At 43.7% G+C, this 15633-nt stretch overlaps 7 protein-coding genes across 7 annotated transcripts in view; 4 read left to right on the top strand and 3 right to left on the bottom strand.

The window, feature by feature from the left end:
• Positions 1-313: 313 nt before the first annotated feature.
• On the top strand, positions 314-1498 carry PHALS_10720 (P-loop containing nucleoside triphosphate hydrolase; the record flags this gene model as incomplete). Its single annotated transcript, XM_024726194.1, has 1 exon — positions 314-1498. One exon carries the CDS (start codon positions 314-316, stop codon positions 1496-1498), a length of 1185 nt encoding a protein of 394 aa, XP_024576895.1.
• A 2587-nt stretch (positions 1499-4085) lies between these two features.
• On the top strand, positions 4086-4314 carry PHALS_10721 (uncharacterized protein; the record flags this gene model as incomplete). The annotated part of the gene is made up of 2 exons (XM_024726195.1): positions 4086-4131; positions 4184-4314. 2 exons carry the CDS (start codon positions 4086-4088, stop codon positions 4312-4314), a joined length of 177 nt encoding a protein of 58 aa, XP_024576896.1.
• Positions 4315-4764: 450 nt separating this feature from the next.
• PHALS_10722 (uncharacterized protein) lies at positions 4765-5015 on the top strand (the record flags this gene model as incomplete). The annotated part of the gene is made up of 2 exons (XM_024726196.1): positions 4765-4795; positions 4867-5015. 2 exons carry the CDS (start codon positions 4765-4767, stop codon positions 5013-5015), a joined length of 180 nt encoding a protein of 59 aa, XP_024576897.1.
• A 1454-nt stretch (positions 5016-6469) lies between these two features.
• Positions 6470-6803, bottom strand: PHALS_10723 (uncharacterized protein; the record flags this gene model as incomplete). The annotated part of the gene is made up of 3 exons (XM_024726197.1): positions 6470-6514; positions 6581-6700; positions 6783-6803. 3 exons carry the CDS (start codon positions 6801-6803, stop codon positions 6470-6472), a joined length of 186 nt encoding a protein of 61 aa, XP_024576898.1.
• A 751-nt stretch (positions 6804-7554) lies between these two features.
• Positions 7555-7823, bottom strand: PHALS_10724 (uncharacterized protein; the record flags this gene model as incomplete). Its single annotated transcript, XM_024726198.1, has 2 exons — positions 7555-7693; positions 7795-7823. The coding sequence occupies 2 exons, from the start codon at positions 7821-7823 to the stop codon at positions 7555-7557; spliced, it is 168 nt and encodes a 55-aa protein (XP_024576899.1).
• A 3763-nt stretch (positions 7824-11586) lies between these two features.
• Positions 11587-12669, bottom strand: PHALS_10725 (hydroxyacylglutathione hydrolase; the record flags this gene model as incomplete). Its single annotated transcript, XM_024726199.1, has 3 exons — positions 11587-12187; positions 12256-12397; positions 12450-12669. 3 exons carry the CDS (start codon positions 12667-12669, stop codon positions 11587-11589), a joined length of 963 nt encoding a protein of 320 aa, XP_024576900.1.
• A 75-nt stretch (positions 12670-12744) lies between these two features.
• PHALS_10726 (Uncharacterized conserved protein) overlaps positions 12745-15633 on the top strand; it is a gene marked incomplete at both ends in the record, with an annotated part of 3401 nt that continues 512 nt past the window's right edge. Inside the window, 3 exons of the mRNA XM_024726200.1 lie at positions 12745-13147; positions 13229-13894; positions 13952-15618. Coding sequence (XP_024576901.1) covers positions 12745-13147; positions 13229-13894; positions 13952-15618 — 2736 coding nt within the window. The remainder of the gene's footprint in view (positions 13148-13228; positions 13895-13951; positions 15619-15633) is intronic.

Genomic DNA, 15633 nt, shown 5'->3' on the forward strand with positions numbered 1-15633 from the left:
TTCTGAATTAGATAATTTTCAAGACATGTACAAATGTCATTAACAATGGTGCTTTATTCTTCATCATTCTAAAGATTAGCGCAGTGGTGAGTTTTTTTGAATCCGAGAACACGCGACCCAGATTGAAGTGTGGTGCACACGTTGTTCGACTCCAAGATCACCCGGTTCTTAACTAAGTTTCAAAAGATGATCTTAACGTGACATGCTGGCGACGTAGTATAGAGCAAAATATCTAATCAAATTTATTAAATCTCTGTAACCTTTCAAGTCTTTATTTATCGCCAATAAGTTCATGACAAAAAAACGTTAAATTATGGCGGACGCTACCTCCACCCTCGTTAGCTGTGTTGTCTTCGGGCGACAGGACGATGTCGAGTTACAAGAGGTGTTGTCGTTTCTTCGAGGTTTTAGCATTCTCTATGGCTCTGGTCTGGCGCTACATAGCGAGATTTGCTCGAGTACTGCAGAGTTGGAGGTGTTGTGTGCCCGTGAGCTTGCGAAGAATCCGAATCAAGTGAATAAGCGCTCCAATGATCCCAAAAATCAGCAAAGCGACCTTTTTGCACGCATTACTATTGACAAAAAGGAATATATTGTGTTTGGAAAGTCGGCGCTGATACAGTGGATGAAGCAGCACCTGTTTGAAGCTCGATACACCACAACGACTCTCGCTTCTGTTGCACAGGAAAAGCCACCGCTGCGGCTGTTTATTAGTGGGGACCGAGCTCAAATCGGCAAGTCGATGGTGTGCCTTGGATTAATAGGTGCGCTATTGCAACATGGCTACCAAGCTGTTGACATTGCATACATAAAGCCGGCCACACAGTGTGAAACGCCACAGCTGGTGACCAAGTTCTGTCGCCAGCATGGCATTTCATGCTGTGAGGTGGGACCTATTCTCTTTTACAAAGGTTTTACACGACAGTTTCTTAAAGGGGAGACAGAGACATCGTCACAATTGTTAGAAAAGGCCAAACAAAAGGTAGACGAAGTGGGCATAGGCAAAAAGTTTGTGATTGTGGATGGAGTCGGTTACCCCGCTGTGGGATCCATATGCGGTGTATCGAATGCAGATGTAGCTCGAAAATTGGCGGCTCCTGTGGTGCTTGTTGGTAAGAAAGGGGTGGGCGATGCCATTGACTCCTTTAATCTAAACGCATCATTTTTTGAAAGTTATGGCGTGAAAGTGCTGGGTGGTATCTTTAACCGTTTGCCAAATGACGGATTTTATAGTCTCGAGCTTTGTCAAGAGAATGTGACGGCATACTTTGAGCAGTATCAACCTCAAAAACATATTTATGGTTTCCTTCCGGAGCTGAATAACGACAGGCATGATAAAGTCAATGCTGAGAACACGCACGCGACTGAGCAGATTGAATCCATCCCAGGCGTGTTTCTCTCTCAAGCTGAGGATGATCTCGCCAAGAAATTCGTGGATGCATTTATGGCTAATATTGACGTGACAAAATTACTTGCAGATACAAAAGCGAGTCAATGAAATTGACAGAACAACACGAAACGATAAACGAAAACCGGAGAAGTTAAAACGTGCTTAGAATATTGAAAGTCTAAGTTCGTTCGAAACGGAGAAGAATCAAGTCTTTTGAAACGATTGCTGCTCCCACATCGATTGGCATTTCAAGATTGCGGTGTCGTTAGATAAGATGGAGTTTCCGCCAGTAAGCACAATGAAATATTTAGACATCAGTTGATACCGTTGAGATATCGCTGGACTTGACGTGACGACACTGTAAGTTTACAAACGAAGCAAAATTTCGGAAGTTGATTTCCATGAAGTACAGCCACAGCATCTCTGAGAACATGCTTGATGAGAATAAAATTCCTGATTTAGAAAGCTCAAAGGATAACGTTATGATCCGACTTCTCATTCTGGCATTAGAATTGCAGATCGTCTATCCCAAAGTTTTGTCTTCGCCCTCAATTTTCACTTCCGTCTCTTTACAGTGATAACACCAAAGAAGCAAAAGCAAACGAGAGCCACAATATTTCTATCGCTCTACTATTCTTATAAGTAAAAGGTAACATGAAGCTAATGTAGTTTTTCTCTTGATTGATCAGTAGCTCACGAGTGTCTGTACCTTGAGCATTGCCTGATTAGTTGAATGTATGATAATACAGTACTGAAGACATGGTGAGATCTGGTCTGTCGCACTGGTAAGCTGAGAGATCTTTGAACGCGAGGATCCACAATTCTTTGAAGTAAAAGCGTGTTAATTTTCAAAGGATACGATATCAAAATAGCGTAACATGATGCGCCTGAGGTTTTGTGCGGGCTTTGTCACGAAGACATTCAAAAGACGAAACCAAATTTAAAAATTGCAAAGACGCGAACACGGAGCTACTTATAATCCTCGTTTACCCGGCCATATCACATAGCTATTAATGGTCTTCCTGGAAGTCTATGTATGCTGTGCGAGCGCTCTGGTCTGATGTAGCTATAGGCAAATTCTAGCTGCTGAGTGATCAGATCCGGTAATTGCTTAAAAGGCGGCAAGGAGATGGTCCTTCTTTTGTCCACGCCACCAGCTCGTCCTCTCTTAAGGAAATCGTGACAACATGCTCTACAACAGGCAATGCGTTTCGCTCTGCCATTGACACAGGCACGATTGTCGGTATGCTTTCCTAATGAGCCACCGAGATCGGTCCTGGTATGCCAAAAAAATAATTTCAGACTTGCAAAAAGTTGAAACATTTTGTCGCTTGTATTTGTTGGATAGGTAGAAGACGTAGGCGTTGTTTTCAGTGTCAGACGTTTCAGTCTTTGATCCTCTTTCGAGATGTTGAAGTGGCCTTGATCGAGCAATTAATGCGTGTGAGGCAGAGAGTGGGTTGACGCTGCCGTCGTCTTGGTTCTTGGCAGTAAGAGTGCGAGAATGGATAAAAGATCAGAATTGGCTTCGCTTTGGTACGTAAACGTTGCAGAGAGCACCTCAGTGGCAAGCTCGCTTGAATCCATGGCCGAGATAACACGAAACACAGATTATGTCGTGGTGCCAACGTTTACTATATCGATCGAATTTCAAATATGTTGCGATGATGAGCTGTATCCGATCTGATTAACATATTAGAGTTCTGTCAAGTTTTAGAATAGTACTAGGTCACATCGACCATGCGTACCTTTATATTTCGTTGAAACTAAAAATATGTGAAGCTGCTGATACTAATTTGCTATTTGTTCCGTGAGCGTCGTGTAATGTTATAAAACGCATGCCAGCACATATATTATTCCGACTAGCCAGGCCATTATGGAACCAGTCGAACCTTCTCTGTGACGTCACGTTCTTACCTATGTAAGTCGTAACTACCAAAATATGATCCTGCTACAAGCTTCACAAGCACTCCCGTTCACCACAATTGCAACAAGGTTGATCCGCTTCATTCAAATTACTAACCGATTGTACAATTGTACAAAATCCGCATCGTACTTTTGTGTAATTGCAAATTTAAACGAGTACCAAAGCGAGAGCCTCGAAGTGTAAATTGCATTTTTTGTTAGTTCTGACATTTTAAGAGCTGCATAGTCCATATAATATGAATTTAAACTTGACTTGCGGCAATCGCCCAAGCGCACCCACGATCCTCTTCATCTCGATAATCCATCATCTTTCACATACCGCTTGCGGCCTCGTTGAGTCAAAGCGTCCACTGTGCAAAGTGCACAGCAATCAACCCCAATTCACGTGGAAGCACTTTTTGTCAATTCCACGACTGGCTTTGAGAGGACTACATCTTTTGGGAAAAAATAAAATGTTTGTGTTCCTGCCCTGTACAAATCGACCATTTAAAAGCTTACGCCTTTTGAAAGTTCCAATGGTCGGGATACTGACTGTCAAAGGTCCGAGTCAGTAATCGCTTCTCTGGAAACGCTCAATAGCGTTTAGAACACGGCGGTTAGGCACGTCCAGGAGCGCTTCAATTCGGCACCTGTGGAAGAAAAGATAGTTGTCCTCGAATCGTGCTCGGTCAAATTCGTGTCCATTCGACAAGAGATGCAAGACACAGTGATGTTGCCCACTGGCTGAAGTTTCACCGCGGCAACGGCGTCAGACTGTCGCCCTGAGGCGATGGCAGTCATGGTAGAGGGTTTCCAAACAGTAGCTGTCTTTCCGCGTCAATCCTAACACACAAATGCCTTCTTAAAGAAGCTGATAGTGCTGGTCAGCTGATGAGGTGGCCTACAAGGCTGTAAAGAAATGCTCGATGCGTCCCCCGATTATTGCTCTTCCAAAACTAAAAGGGCTATATCAAGTCGTCTGTGGCGCTTCAGCTAAAATCATATGCTATGTTTACTAAAAAACAATAGGTATGATCGCGTCATCGCATAAGAGTCGTTGCAGATCCAAAAGAGGGACGAGAAGTCACTTGCATTGAATTTGCCCTTGTCAAGTTCAGAATGCACCTACTTGGCTCAAAGAGTTTGTGACAGACACAATGAATGCGCCACTCGCGTCGGCATCTCTTACGCTTAAATTCGGCTGAGTGGTTTGATCAACTTCCTCACAAGATCGCTTGATTCTTTGCGCGGATGAAGGCGTCAATGTCCATTTATAAGAGTCATCAACGTGCGAATAGATACCATTTCAGAATCAGGTCAATTTGACGATGCACTACACGGAAAGAAAACGTGCTGACTCCATTGTTATCGTTTTTAGTCATTAATGAACAAATAGAAATCATTTTGTAGGTTCTAGAGTATGAAACTGCACTCTGTGCTCTGCGAAATTCTCGATAGCGGACTCATCTATGGCAAAGAATTTGTCTAGCTCCCCTTCTGGTAACAACTGGCATGCATTTTTTTTACCTTTTATCCTCTACCAATTCGAGCTACAGGCGGGTTTACTTTAGGTAGCAGGAGAATAAATTTCCCCACGAAATTCTTGTTCACTTACTTTACGGGTAACAGCCACCTGTCTGCGCTGGGTGTTGCTCTAAAGACCACAGCCGCTCTGTATCGGCTTCATGAAACTTCACCCTTGGAGACGGCGCCTAGCTAGCAGCTTTTTTTCGTCCCACCACTCAATTTAAAATATAATTCGCAATTTACATCTGCGCGTCACTCGTAAATTTCACAAGAACACTAACTTTCCATGAATTCACTAAGCTCGTTATGCTGCTAACAGCGATCCTGGGCTATGAATTTCGCCTGCCATAAAGATAGTCGCTCTTTAGAAGGCTGGGTTCCGTTGGCCTCGGCCTTAGCGATGTACGTTATGTTTCCTTCGTCACAAGAAGTCGCCTTGCGCCTACTGGGACTCGACGTTTACTTTTGAGGAGTATCTTCGAGTCTGATGAAGGTAATTCTCCCAATTATAGCCGTCGACAGAAGGTATTTTACTCCACAGAGCTCAAAAAGAGTCACCCGTATTAGTAGCAATGTTCGATTAAGAAATTTCGTGTGTCTCTTCAGCGCATATTTGTAGCTGGTAAAAGCCTTACGGCGGGCAGTATTTCGGGTCTTAACCCTAAAGTCTAATCATCCTGGACATAATACTTTTTAAGTGTGTTGCACTTACCGGAGGTAAGATAATATGTCCTAACAGCGGGGGTACAATCTACATGAAATTAGCTTCCAAAGTGCTACCAAATGCAACCAATTGGCGTGCACCTTATCAGAAAGTAGCATTCACTCGATCAGAAAGCGCACAAAGGATAAACTAAAACGCCGACCTTAGGACGCGAAAACTTGATCTTCAGAATTACCCAGTGGTGAGCATAACTCAATAGGTTTGATATTGATACTGATTAAGTAACAAACAAAAATGACCTGATTAGGATTAGTATATCACGTGACGCAAGCGGATCACGTGTTTCGCTAGTCTATTTTGGAGTGCCCCGCTCTGATCGATTTGATCATGATCCCGCATCATGGTAACACGGAGCTTTCAAGCTTGATATAAGTACGAAGGATGATAGAATTTGTACACGTCTGCAACGTACCCCGTTACGGGCTTTTAAACCATTCCTTGGTGCCAGCCTAATTCGGACAAGACACGTCTTGTCGTGTGTAATATTAAGTAAGTTTGCATCTTTGCAGCCACAGCCATGTACATCACATTTTGTTGCATTTTTAGTAACTTTCGTCTTTGAGCTCGCACGCACCGCACAACACTCTTGAGAAACACTTTAAATTTTTCATTTTATTTGGCCTTTGCGCATCAGTCATCAATTTCTATGCAGTCTCAGAAAACCAGCTTATTCAGTTTCTCAACCCCAAGCGGTCGTATAGGGTGATAGGTCAGTAATTTCGTAGGGAATTTATTTATTCAACGCCTTATTAGCAAGTAAGTAGTGACAAAAATGATTTGTTTTTTGCGTCGCTGTCAAAGATATAGTATTGAGCTATGTCATCCACATGAGTAACGTTCCGTAAACTTATCAATATTCATGGTCTACGTGTCCTATTGTGACCCTTTGCTAAACACGCTATAATAGATTAATTTTTGGGTCTTTACAAAAAGTTTTCGTCATCATCTACCGTCGTTAAAGTTTTGTACTGCTGGTGTGCTGTTTATTGTTCAAAGCAAAAATAGTTTTGCTGGCCTCTCCGACGCCTGCGAACGTGTTCATGTAAAAATGGTGCAGATACTGTAATACTACTTGTGCTTTGGGCGCTTCCACGTGCTTCTATGCCTGCACATTCGGCACATGGAAATAGGGTAAAACAAAACAATATCCATGCCTGCAGTCGGCTGAAGTTATTGCTTGACCGCGCAAAATTTTTCTGAAGCTCGCATACCTCGCGCACAATATAAAAGCCATACCTCTTTATTTTCAAGAGACATGGATGACCTCAGATTAGTTAACAAATAAACCTGCGGTTTGGTCAATTCAAATATCATGTATGCACCATCACTAGGATTGGATGATTTTTACCTCTGGCTATAACCGTGACGAGTCTGACATCCGCTTGGTATTTTTTATAATTCGTCGAATTCGGTCAGACAAGTGCTCGTTCGTGCGTGCATTACAAGAAGTCGACTGATACCTGTATTCATTGTTAGTGTCAGACTTTAAAGGATAAAAGTACATTGATATGACCTTTTCTAACAAACTCGGCGAGTGCTTAGAGTCACCTGAATAGGGCTATTGATGCTTCAATCATATGAGTCTAGAACGCTATGCACGACTTTGAGGCACGTACTTGGGAAAAGATTCACATGAGAGACTTATGAAATTCTCCGTCCCCGATTGTGGTGAGGAGCAAGTAGACAGCACTCCATAATATCCACCTTATCGTAGTCATAGCAAAAATTAGATTATCTTGGCTGAGCACTGTCAATTTAAAAGACAGAAAAGGTTTTGCGAATCTGAAAACAAATCGCGAGTCTACGATTAGCTTTAGCGCGAGTTGTATCGCGTCCAAAACATCATGCAACAGACTTGCCGTGCTTTGATCGCAAAGAGCCAACGAGATTTATCTTTCAGAGTATGAGCTCATGTGTTCCATCCAAAAGCGTAACCGAGATGATCCCAAGTAACCAAACATTCGGTTTGCTCTTCATGTTTAGGATTGTTATACTTGTAGGATTTGGGCTAAATCAAAGTAGTATTAGCTAGATTTGCTACCTTAAGCTGAATAAAAGAAGAAAATGCATTCATACACTCGATGCCAATAGCTGATGTCTCATGAAGCTCTCTTTGTAAAGTCTTTTCGTCCTCACCAATACCAGAACTTTGATATCTCTGAGAATTGCACTTATCATTTGCGCTTAGTGTGGTTTGCACGTTTACACAAAAGTAGAGTTTGATCATATACAATAGTACGATATGTACCCCGTTACACCATCTCCCACCACACCCATTACTGTTAAATGTACCATTTTGTATTTATTCTATACAAGTGTTGAAATTTTTTAAAGTGCCAAGAGGCATGCCAGGTTTACCGGGGATGGCTCGGTGAGCGCGAAAGCCAGACTCAATAATCTTCTATCGTATTGGAACTGGAACTCGCACTCATGAGATTAGAACCACCACACCACTGGCTAGAGTGCATGTCCATTTTTGAGGGGTGACACCCAAGCTAATAAAGTAGTTGTAGAATAGGAACTCATAGTTTCTACTCAGAAGGCCAAACCACCTATTGTGAGTGAGTATCCTCCTTCCCTCATGGGTATCTTCACTCACATCTTCCGTTGTTAGCATTCGGCAGCATAATGGGGTTATTACTGGCGCAACCCCTGCCTTGGCAAACACGCGGGGTCTTTTGTGAGTGACCTCCGTTAAAACTTCCTTTGCCTCTCTGTATTTGCAGGTGTTCGAATGTTTAAATTGTCAAGACGAGGAAAGGCTTCGCCACAAGGGAGTGGGAATGATTCAAACGTTGAGTGACTTTTCGAAGAGAGTCTCTGTCGACAGTTAAGGTGACTTAAAGACTTGCAGCGACGCGGGGAGGGGTGCTGACAAAACATGGTGACATTCCGAACGCCCACGTCAAGGGTGACAAGGAGAAGAACCTTGAGATCCTGCTTCATGTGCCGAGTGTTTTGGACATCAGACATAAACAACTAAAGAAATTCAGTGCGGCCAATGCAAACGAAGTAGCGCTCGAGCTAAAGAAGAGCCTGTATGGACTGAGGCAGGCTGAACGATTATGGAGTCAGCTGCTACACGCACGACTCTCATACGCTGGTTACAGCAGTGTATTAGTGAAATGTGCCTGTATCTCAAGCGCGACAAAAAATGACTTACCAGTGGCTGGCGTCTACGTCGACAATCTCCTAGTTACCGCAACAAGAACCGCAGAGGTCGAGCGATTCTTCGTTTCAATGGCTTTATTCAAGATCTCGGATCAGTGTCAAAGTTTCTCGGTATAAAAGTGACGGCACGCGATGCGCATGCATGCTCTCGATCAGGAAGATGTTATTGTCGAGGTTTTGCGTGAGCACGGTATGGCATCGGCAAACCCTACGTAGACACCTGTCAGTGACGACTGCTACGAAGATGTCATGTACTGCTGTAGGAAAACGCCGGCTCTGGGTCGGAATGAATTCCTTCGTTATAGTCGCTGGTGGTTAGTCTGCTATGGATCGCACGATGCACGCAGCCAGACATTGCCTTTATAGTTCACAAAGCCACGCGACAGACACATGCGTCGTGCGTACGAGACTGGAAATTGGCATAAAGGATTGCACCATACCTCAGCGAAAGCAAAGTGATACGGCTTGGAATGTGCGGTAATGCCGACTGCAACGGATCAATGACGCTTGAGTCTTACAGTGATGTCGACTTTGCTGCTGGCAAGGGAGACAGAAAGTCGCTCACTGGTGGTATCGCTCTTATCCATGGCGGCAGCTAAAGTGAGCGCGCAGTCAATGCCAGAAATTTACTATTTTCTGCACGTGACTAGACGCGCCTTCAGACGCTCCACCACGACATTCACATCCGTTTTGGTCTTGAATACCCACTTACCGTGCAACATGTTGGCCCTAACCGGTTGCTTGATCACATCCCAGACGCCGTTATTTTTGAGAGCTAGGATCTCCTCGAGCATTGCTTTTCTCCAGCCTTCAGCTTTCGAACTGCTCAATGCCTCAGCGTGCATCTTTGGACCAGTCTCATAAACTTGCATAACAGCTACTACATCACTTCTCACTTGTTAAGTGTCTTGTGCCACTCGCTTGGCAGTCCCTCGTGTGATTTGTGGCGCACGTATCCTTGCCTTTTGCTTTCGACTCGACCTTGATAATTGACGACGTCTCTTCCTCGGCTTCTGCTTCATAGCGTAACTGTTCGCTTTGCTGTCGAAGGGTGCCTTAATATTCATGAAGTTTGGGTCACGTCCACGACATATTCCTTGCGTATGAACACGCGATATCCCTTGGTCTCGTCGCTGCAACCCACGATGATATGTTGAGTGACGCCATTTCAAGCACGTCCATCCATCGACAGTTGTGCCTTTTACCTGACATCAAATCCGATGCCTCACTGTTCTCCCCCAAATTCTGAGCCAAACCAATATCTACAACAACAACTTCACAGGCTAACTAAGCATCGTCTAGACCAAAACTATGCTGAACCATTTTAGCCACATAACGGAAGACGTAAGCACCTATCACTAGAGCTGCAATATGAGTAAACAGTCGGAGAAAATACTAGTCAATCTCCATGGCATCGCAACCGTCGCGAACGCATGTGCAAATGTGGTTTCGACGCCTTCATTAATCGAATTTGTAAGCGTACTGGCAGAAAACGGAATGCGATAAGAAACACATTTTTTTCGACAATAAGGAGCAAGATCTTGGCAAGTCACGCGCCAAATTTGATAACAAGCTTACGTGTGCTATGTCGACGCGCTGCAAGCTTACAGTCATCGGGTGCGAATTGAAGACTTGGGTTATCAGACGTCGGACTCAATCACACCTTCGCATTACTTGTGACGCCCTGGCAGGAAAGCGTGCCCACTTGTGGACCTCTTGAATGATTCATGACACGTTGTAATGTCGCCTCGTTTTTTCGAACAGCAAACCTTGCCACCTAATTACTGGCGATACAGTCACAAGAGTGAAGTCAATGTGTTTCTGTACAAAGAACTGCCTTTAACAATGATTACAGACAACAGTTGGAGCTTGATGCTGACGGAACCTTTGCTTTGGCGCAGACACGATGCCGATACAACGAGGATGGACTGCCGTGGTGTTTGACCTTGGGCTAGATCAAATGCAGCTGATCGTCAGCGTGGAACAACATCGGCTGCTGAAGACTATACGCTGCGCGCATTCCAGCAGCTTCACAGAAAAGACCGAAACACTCAAATTTGTACGAGGTGTGAGAGGCCTCAAACAGAATAGTGATGATCAATCCCAGTGTCTCTAGAATTGGATCGAAACGTTTAACGTCTGCAAATGAAGGTAATCTAAGAAGTAAACAAGGGTGCTTTCGTGCTATTGACAATTGTATCGAGAGGATATCCTAGCATTTCCAGTGTATCAATCGTTGCCTCGAAGCCGACAATCTGTTCGATACCTGATTCAACTTACAGCACCAGCTCCAGTTCAATTCGATAGTCAAGATGTCTGGAAGTTTTCCCTTCAATTCCTTATGGATTTTATCCCTAACTTGTGATCATAGATCGCGACAAAGAATTTTCTTGTCACGGTTCAGGCCTCTTTCTTCTGCATTCGACATCAAAGCAGACGTCACCTTAAAATCCAGAACGAAAGCTCTGAAAACTGCAGCCTGCGCATCTGCAATAGTGTTGAGCGAAGAAAAGTTCGTTAAATTCTCATCGATAAGAGCAAATGAACGCAGAAATAGAAATTTAGCGAATGATCGTATGATTACTTTATAATTCCTTTCAAACCAATTATTCGTCTTTCAGCTTTTTAGTGACTCAGTGTGAGAATTGTGGAGATCCATTAAGCAACTTATTGAGTCCAGTCTCGCGTGGGTTTGTGGGGTAAACAAAGAACACGGGTAATATAATGTCGGAGAATGGAAGTGGTCTCATACAAAATACGCCTGAACAGATATCACAAATCAAGACAACTCATAATCTTGTATGATCATAAATTGAGGATTTACAGCTCGTTTAATAAAGTAAATGTTTTATCTCAATCAGTGAAAAGCTCATTCAAACGAGTCCTTGCGTCGACGAAGATTTTCAAGAACGCTAACAGGATCAGTGCCACCGACAGCGTTGCGAATTGTTTCATTATGCACCCGCAAGAATGGATTGTACAACATTTCTTCCCGTAGTGACGATGGGACAGTCGGCAAATTTTTTGCGCGGCGGATCCGAACAGCTGCAATCTTGTCACGCAGTGCCTGATTTGAAGGATCGACACTTAGTGCAAAGCGTAGATTTGTCATTGTATACTCGTGGCCACAATATACTTTCGTATCTTTAGGCAACGTGAGAATCACCTCGTACAACGCTCGATACATATCCTCAGCAGAGCCTTCAAAAAAGCGTCCACACCCTCCAACAAAAAGGGTGTCACCTGGAAATAAAAGTGGTGGCATTTCACTGTCACCTGTGACTACATACGCCACATGCGCTTTAGTGTGACACGATACATTTAAAACTTTGACTGTCGCGGCTCCAAGCATGAATTTTTCTCCCCCACTGACGGAATAATTTCTTGCTGGAATTGGTTCATCTTTAGGTCCAGCAATTAAGATTCCTGGGTAATTTCTCGCAATCTCCTCGTTCCCTCCTGCGTGATCTCTATCGAATGCAGACTCAAACGTAATCAGCCTATTGACATTCATCTCAACTATACCCATAGAGCGTACGTGTGCTTATGTGTAGTCAAAACCCCGAGAAATTGACGTTTCCGTGTAGTTTCTTCCTCCTTCAGTACTGGCAAGATCGTACTACATTCCGCTGGATCTACAGTAAACATGGTTTGATTTGTTTCATCGACAACCACGTAACCTATACCAACAAATAATTAATGACTGAAAGTATTGTAATGCTTGTACCCTACCATAATTATCTAGCAGCATGGGTACAATACGGACACGGAGACTTGGATCATTTAAACACTTTTTTTTTAATTTCTCCCGTTCAATTATCGCCTTATTCGATGCACTTCGCCATTGAAACGATCTGAGTCCTGTCAACGACGCGATACTTGCAGCAAAAGTCCTTGGGGGCCGCAAGAAACATCGGCGTAATCTCGTCATTAAGATCGGAGAGTAATCCATAATGTAACCCATTCATACCGGTATAAAGTCGGTAACCCTCACTTACTTTTAAGGGGAGGTAAAAGCTCGTCCACGATGGAGAGCTTCGGGACGGAGCTCAAGGAGACGCCGTACCCGCTTATTGCGGCGTTAGGATCGCGTGAACTGCAAAATAAAGTGCTGCCATTAGTACGCGGGATTAATGAGGAATTTGTACCGAAGCTGCACTTTGCATCGTTGCCACGTGATCATCGCTTTCCTGTTAAGAAGGAATTACGTGAGAAACACGGAACGTTTCCAAATCAGACTCAGCGCGACTTTGATAATTACCGTGTACAAGGAATTCTTAAGGCACGATGGTTGAAAAAACATCATGAATTGCTACCAGCTGTGGTGCTTCTCTTTGATGAGTTTGACCCACGCTGGAGTCCACAAGATTGGCAACAGAGAGAGACATTGTTACGTGAAGAGGTGGAGAAGTTTAAACGCATGATATCTGGTAGGCTAGAAGTAAATTACTGGGCTTAATGATTTTGATATGAAGCAGATTTATTGGCTGAAGAATTTTGATCTCTTGCAGGTAGAGATTGTCGTGTGGTACTGATACTGATGCAACAAGTGGATGATGCTGGGATCGCTCCTATGAATACAACAGAGGAAAGACTTTCTAATTTCAGAAGACGATTAGATACAGATACCAAAGGATTGGTCCTCTTACGATCACGAGATATTGTACGGGGATCTGCTATGCTGCTGAAGCTAGAGTCATCTATACGAAATATGGCACTGGAGTACTACAAGTCGCAATCGAAGCGAGTGAAGCGATACAAGAAAGCTTTGGCAAAAACACCTGGTAATCAGGCAATGCACGCGAGACTTAGCTTTAAGATTGCACATTACTGTGAGTTTCGGCGCTACACAACCAAAGTGTTACAACATTATGAAGCATCGTACCGAGCAATTACTGCACTACCATTAAACGAGGACGAGTCTATTGATGGGATCGCTTACACGCAGGTGATGACAATGGCCGAGTTTGTGAGCTTTAAATTGTGCTATCACTTGATCTTTTCGTCGAACAATATTAAAAGCGCGGTCGACCAACTTCATCGGCACATGAGCATTTATGCACGTACAATTATCGTGGCAAACCGAGCTCATGAGCACTATGAATGGGTTTCTCGTCAATACCATGTCTTTGCACAATTATTGGCGGAAGCGACATCGATTCGAGGCTCTTTAACAGGTTCAGGTCTGGATTCAGATGTATACAAGGAGCCATATTTATATTATTCTATTGCAGCAAAGTTTGCAATGTTTCGGAGAAAAGCAGCAGCTAAATTAGGACTTACGGCATCTAATGTGTCAACTGCATCACCGACAGAGAACATTACGTCAGAGCGTGACTTTGTCGTGGTTCCTTCGATTTATATTGGCGGAGATCCAGTGGTATCCGAAGCAAACTCAGCATCCAAGGACTCTTCAAAATCAGCGCTTGTGAAGTACCGACATGCCGTGGAGAGAACAGTGTCGCATGCAAAGCGGTCAATAAGTCTCTTAGAGCACGCACTTCAGCATCTGAAATTGTTTGTAGCTAATCGCAATGGTTCCCGTAATCGGATGAAAAGCCGATTACTTGTTCACTTGGGTACAGAACGTCTTGTTTCCGGCGAGTACGATCGCTCTCGGGCTGAATTACAGAAAGCAAAAACTACTTTTGCTGCTGAAAACTGCTGGGCTCAAACAGCCCAGATCCTTAAACAGCTGCTTATTTGCACCTTTCGCCAAGGAGATCTTGCAGCCTACCTGGATTATTCCTTGCAACTGTTGTCACCCGTTGTGGAGGAATTTGTGTCTTTAAAAGAGCGCAGTAGGATTCAAGAGACCTTTGTCACTGCTTGGCGAAATCCGCTAGCACTTGGAGTACCATTTACCGAGAGTTCAACGCTTAAGAACGGATATGTGATAGCTTGTGACCGGTCACGTCAAGTGTTTGCATTAACAGCGCAGTTTGATCGTGCCTGCGCTTGTGTTAAAGAAAACGTTTTGCTTGAAATAAGATTGACATCGCATCTCCCACTGCCGATAGTGATGACAAAAATTGAGCTGATTTTTAATGATGAGCGTTACCGTAGTGTTATATACCATCAGACTGAGAAGTCAAGTGACTTTCCCACATTTGCCGATGAAAAGCTGTTTGCTTCACTGGAATTTACTTTCAAAGCGGAGAAAACATTACACATTCCGTTACATATTCTAGATAATCGGCAATTGTTATCAATTCAGGAAGTACGGTTATACTTTGGTAAAGACCAAAAATTAAGTGGGAATGATGATTTTGAAGATGAAGCACTGCCAGAAAATGAATTTTTAATCTTGAGTCTACTTGTCGAGCGTGCGACGATAGAACCGCGAAAAACACCACAACCGTATCTCATGAATGGACGTGTACCTGCAATGGGCAATGGCTCTGCTTCTCCGAGTTTCTTAAGGCGGAAATCGATGTTTTCGCTCGATGAGAGCCCTCATCTTGGCTATTTTGACACGATTGAATCATTCCAAGAAAACGGTTCCGTTTATCTTCGTGGATCATCGCTGATAGTTCAACAGCCTCGTGCAAAGGCCACACTAATAATGCTGTCGAATGAGCCGCTTTTGACGGGCGACTATCATGAAATCGCCTTTAAGGTGTCTGCCAATGAAGATACTCTGACGAATGTTAAGTGTCAAGTTGCATGCGACCCTGTACCAGTGTCAGATTCACCAATCGACGCATTTTTCTTCACTTTTCAAATGGGAGAGCTGACACCAGTGTTATTAAGCAAAAATTTACAACCTCGAGAGATGATTTCGCTCCCGGACAAAGACCCCGAGTCCGAAGAAATCGTGCGCCTGATTGTTCGCTCAACACGAGCAAATCCTGTGGCGCTTGTGGTGTCTGTTGCTTACACGACGAAGGCAGGTGTGGCTGTAAGTGTTGATAAG

The sequence above is a fragment of the Plasmopara halstedii genome (genome assembly GCF_900000015.1).
Source record: "Plasmopara halstedii genome assembly, contig: Scaffold_525, whole genome shotgun sequence".
Classification (NCBI taxonomy): Eukaryota; Oomycota; class Peronosporomycetes; order Peronosporales; family Peronosporaceae; genus Plasmopara; species Plasmopara halstedii.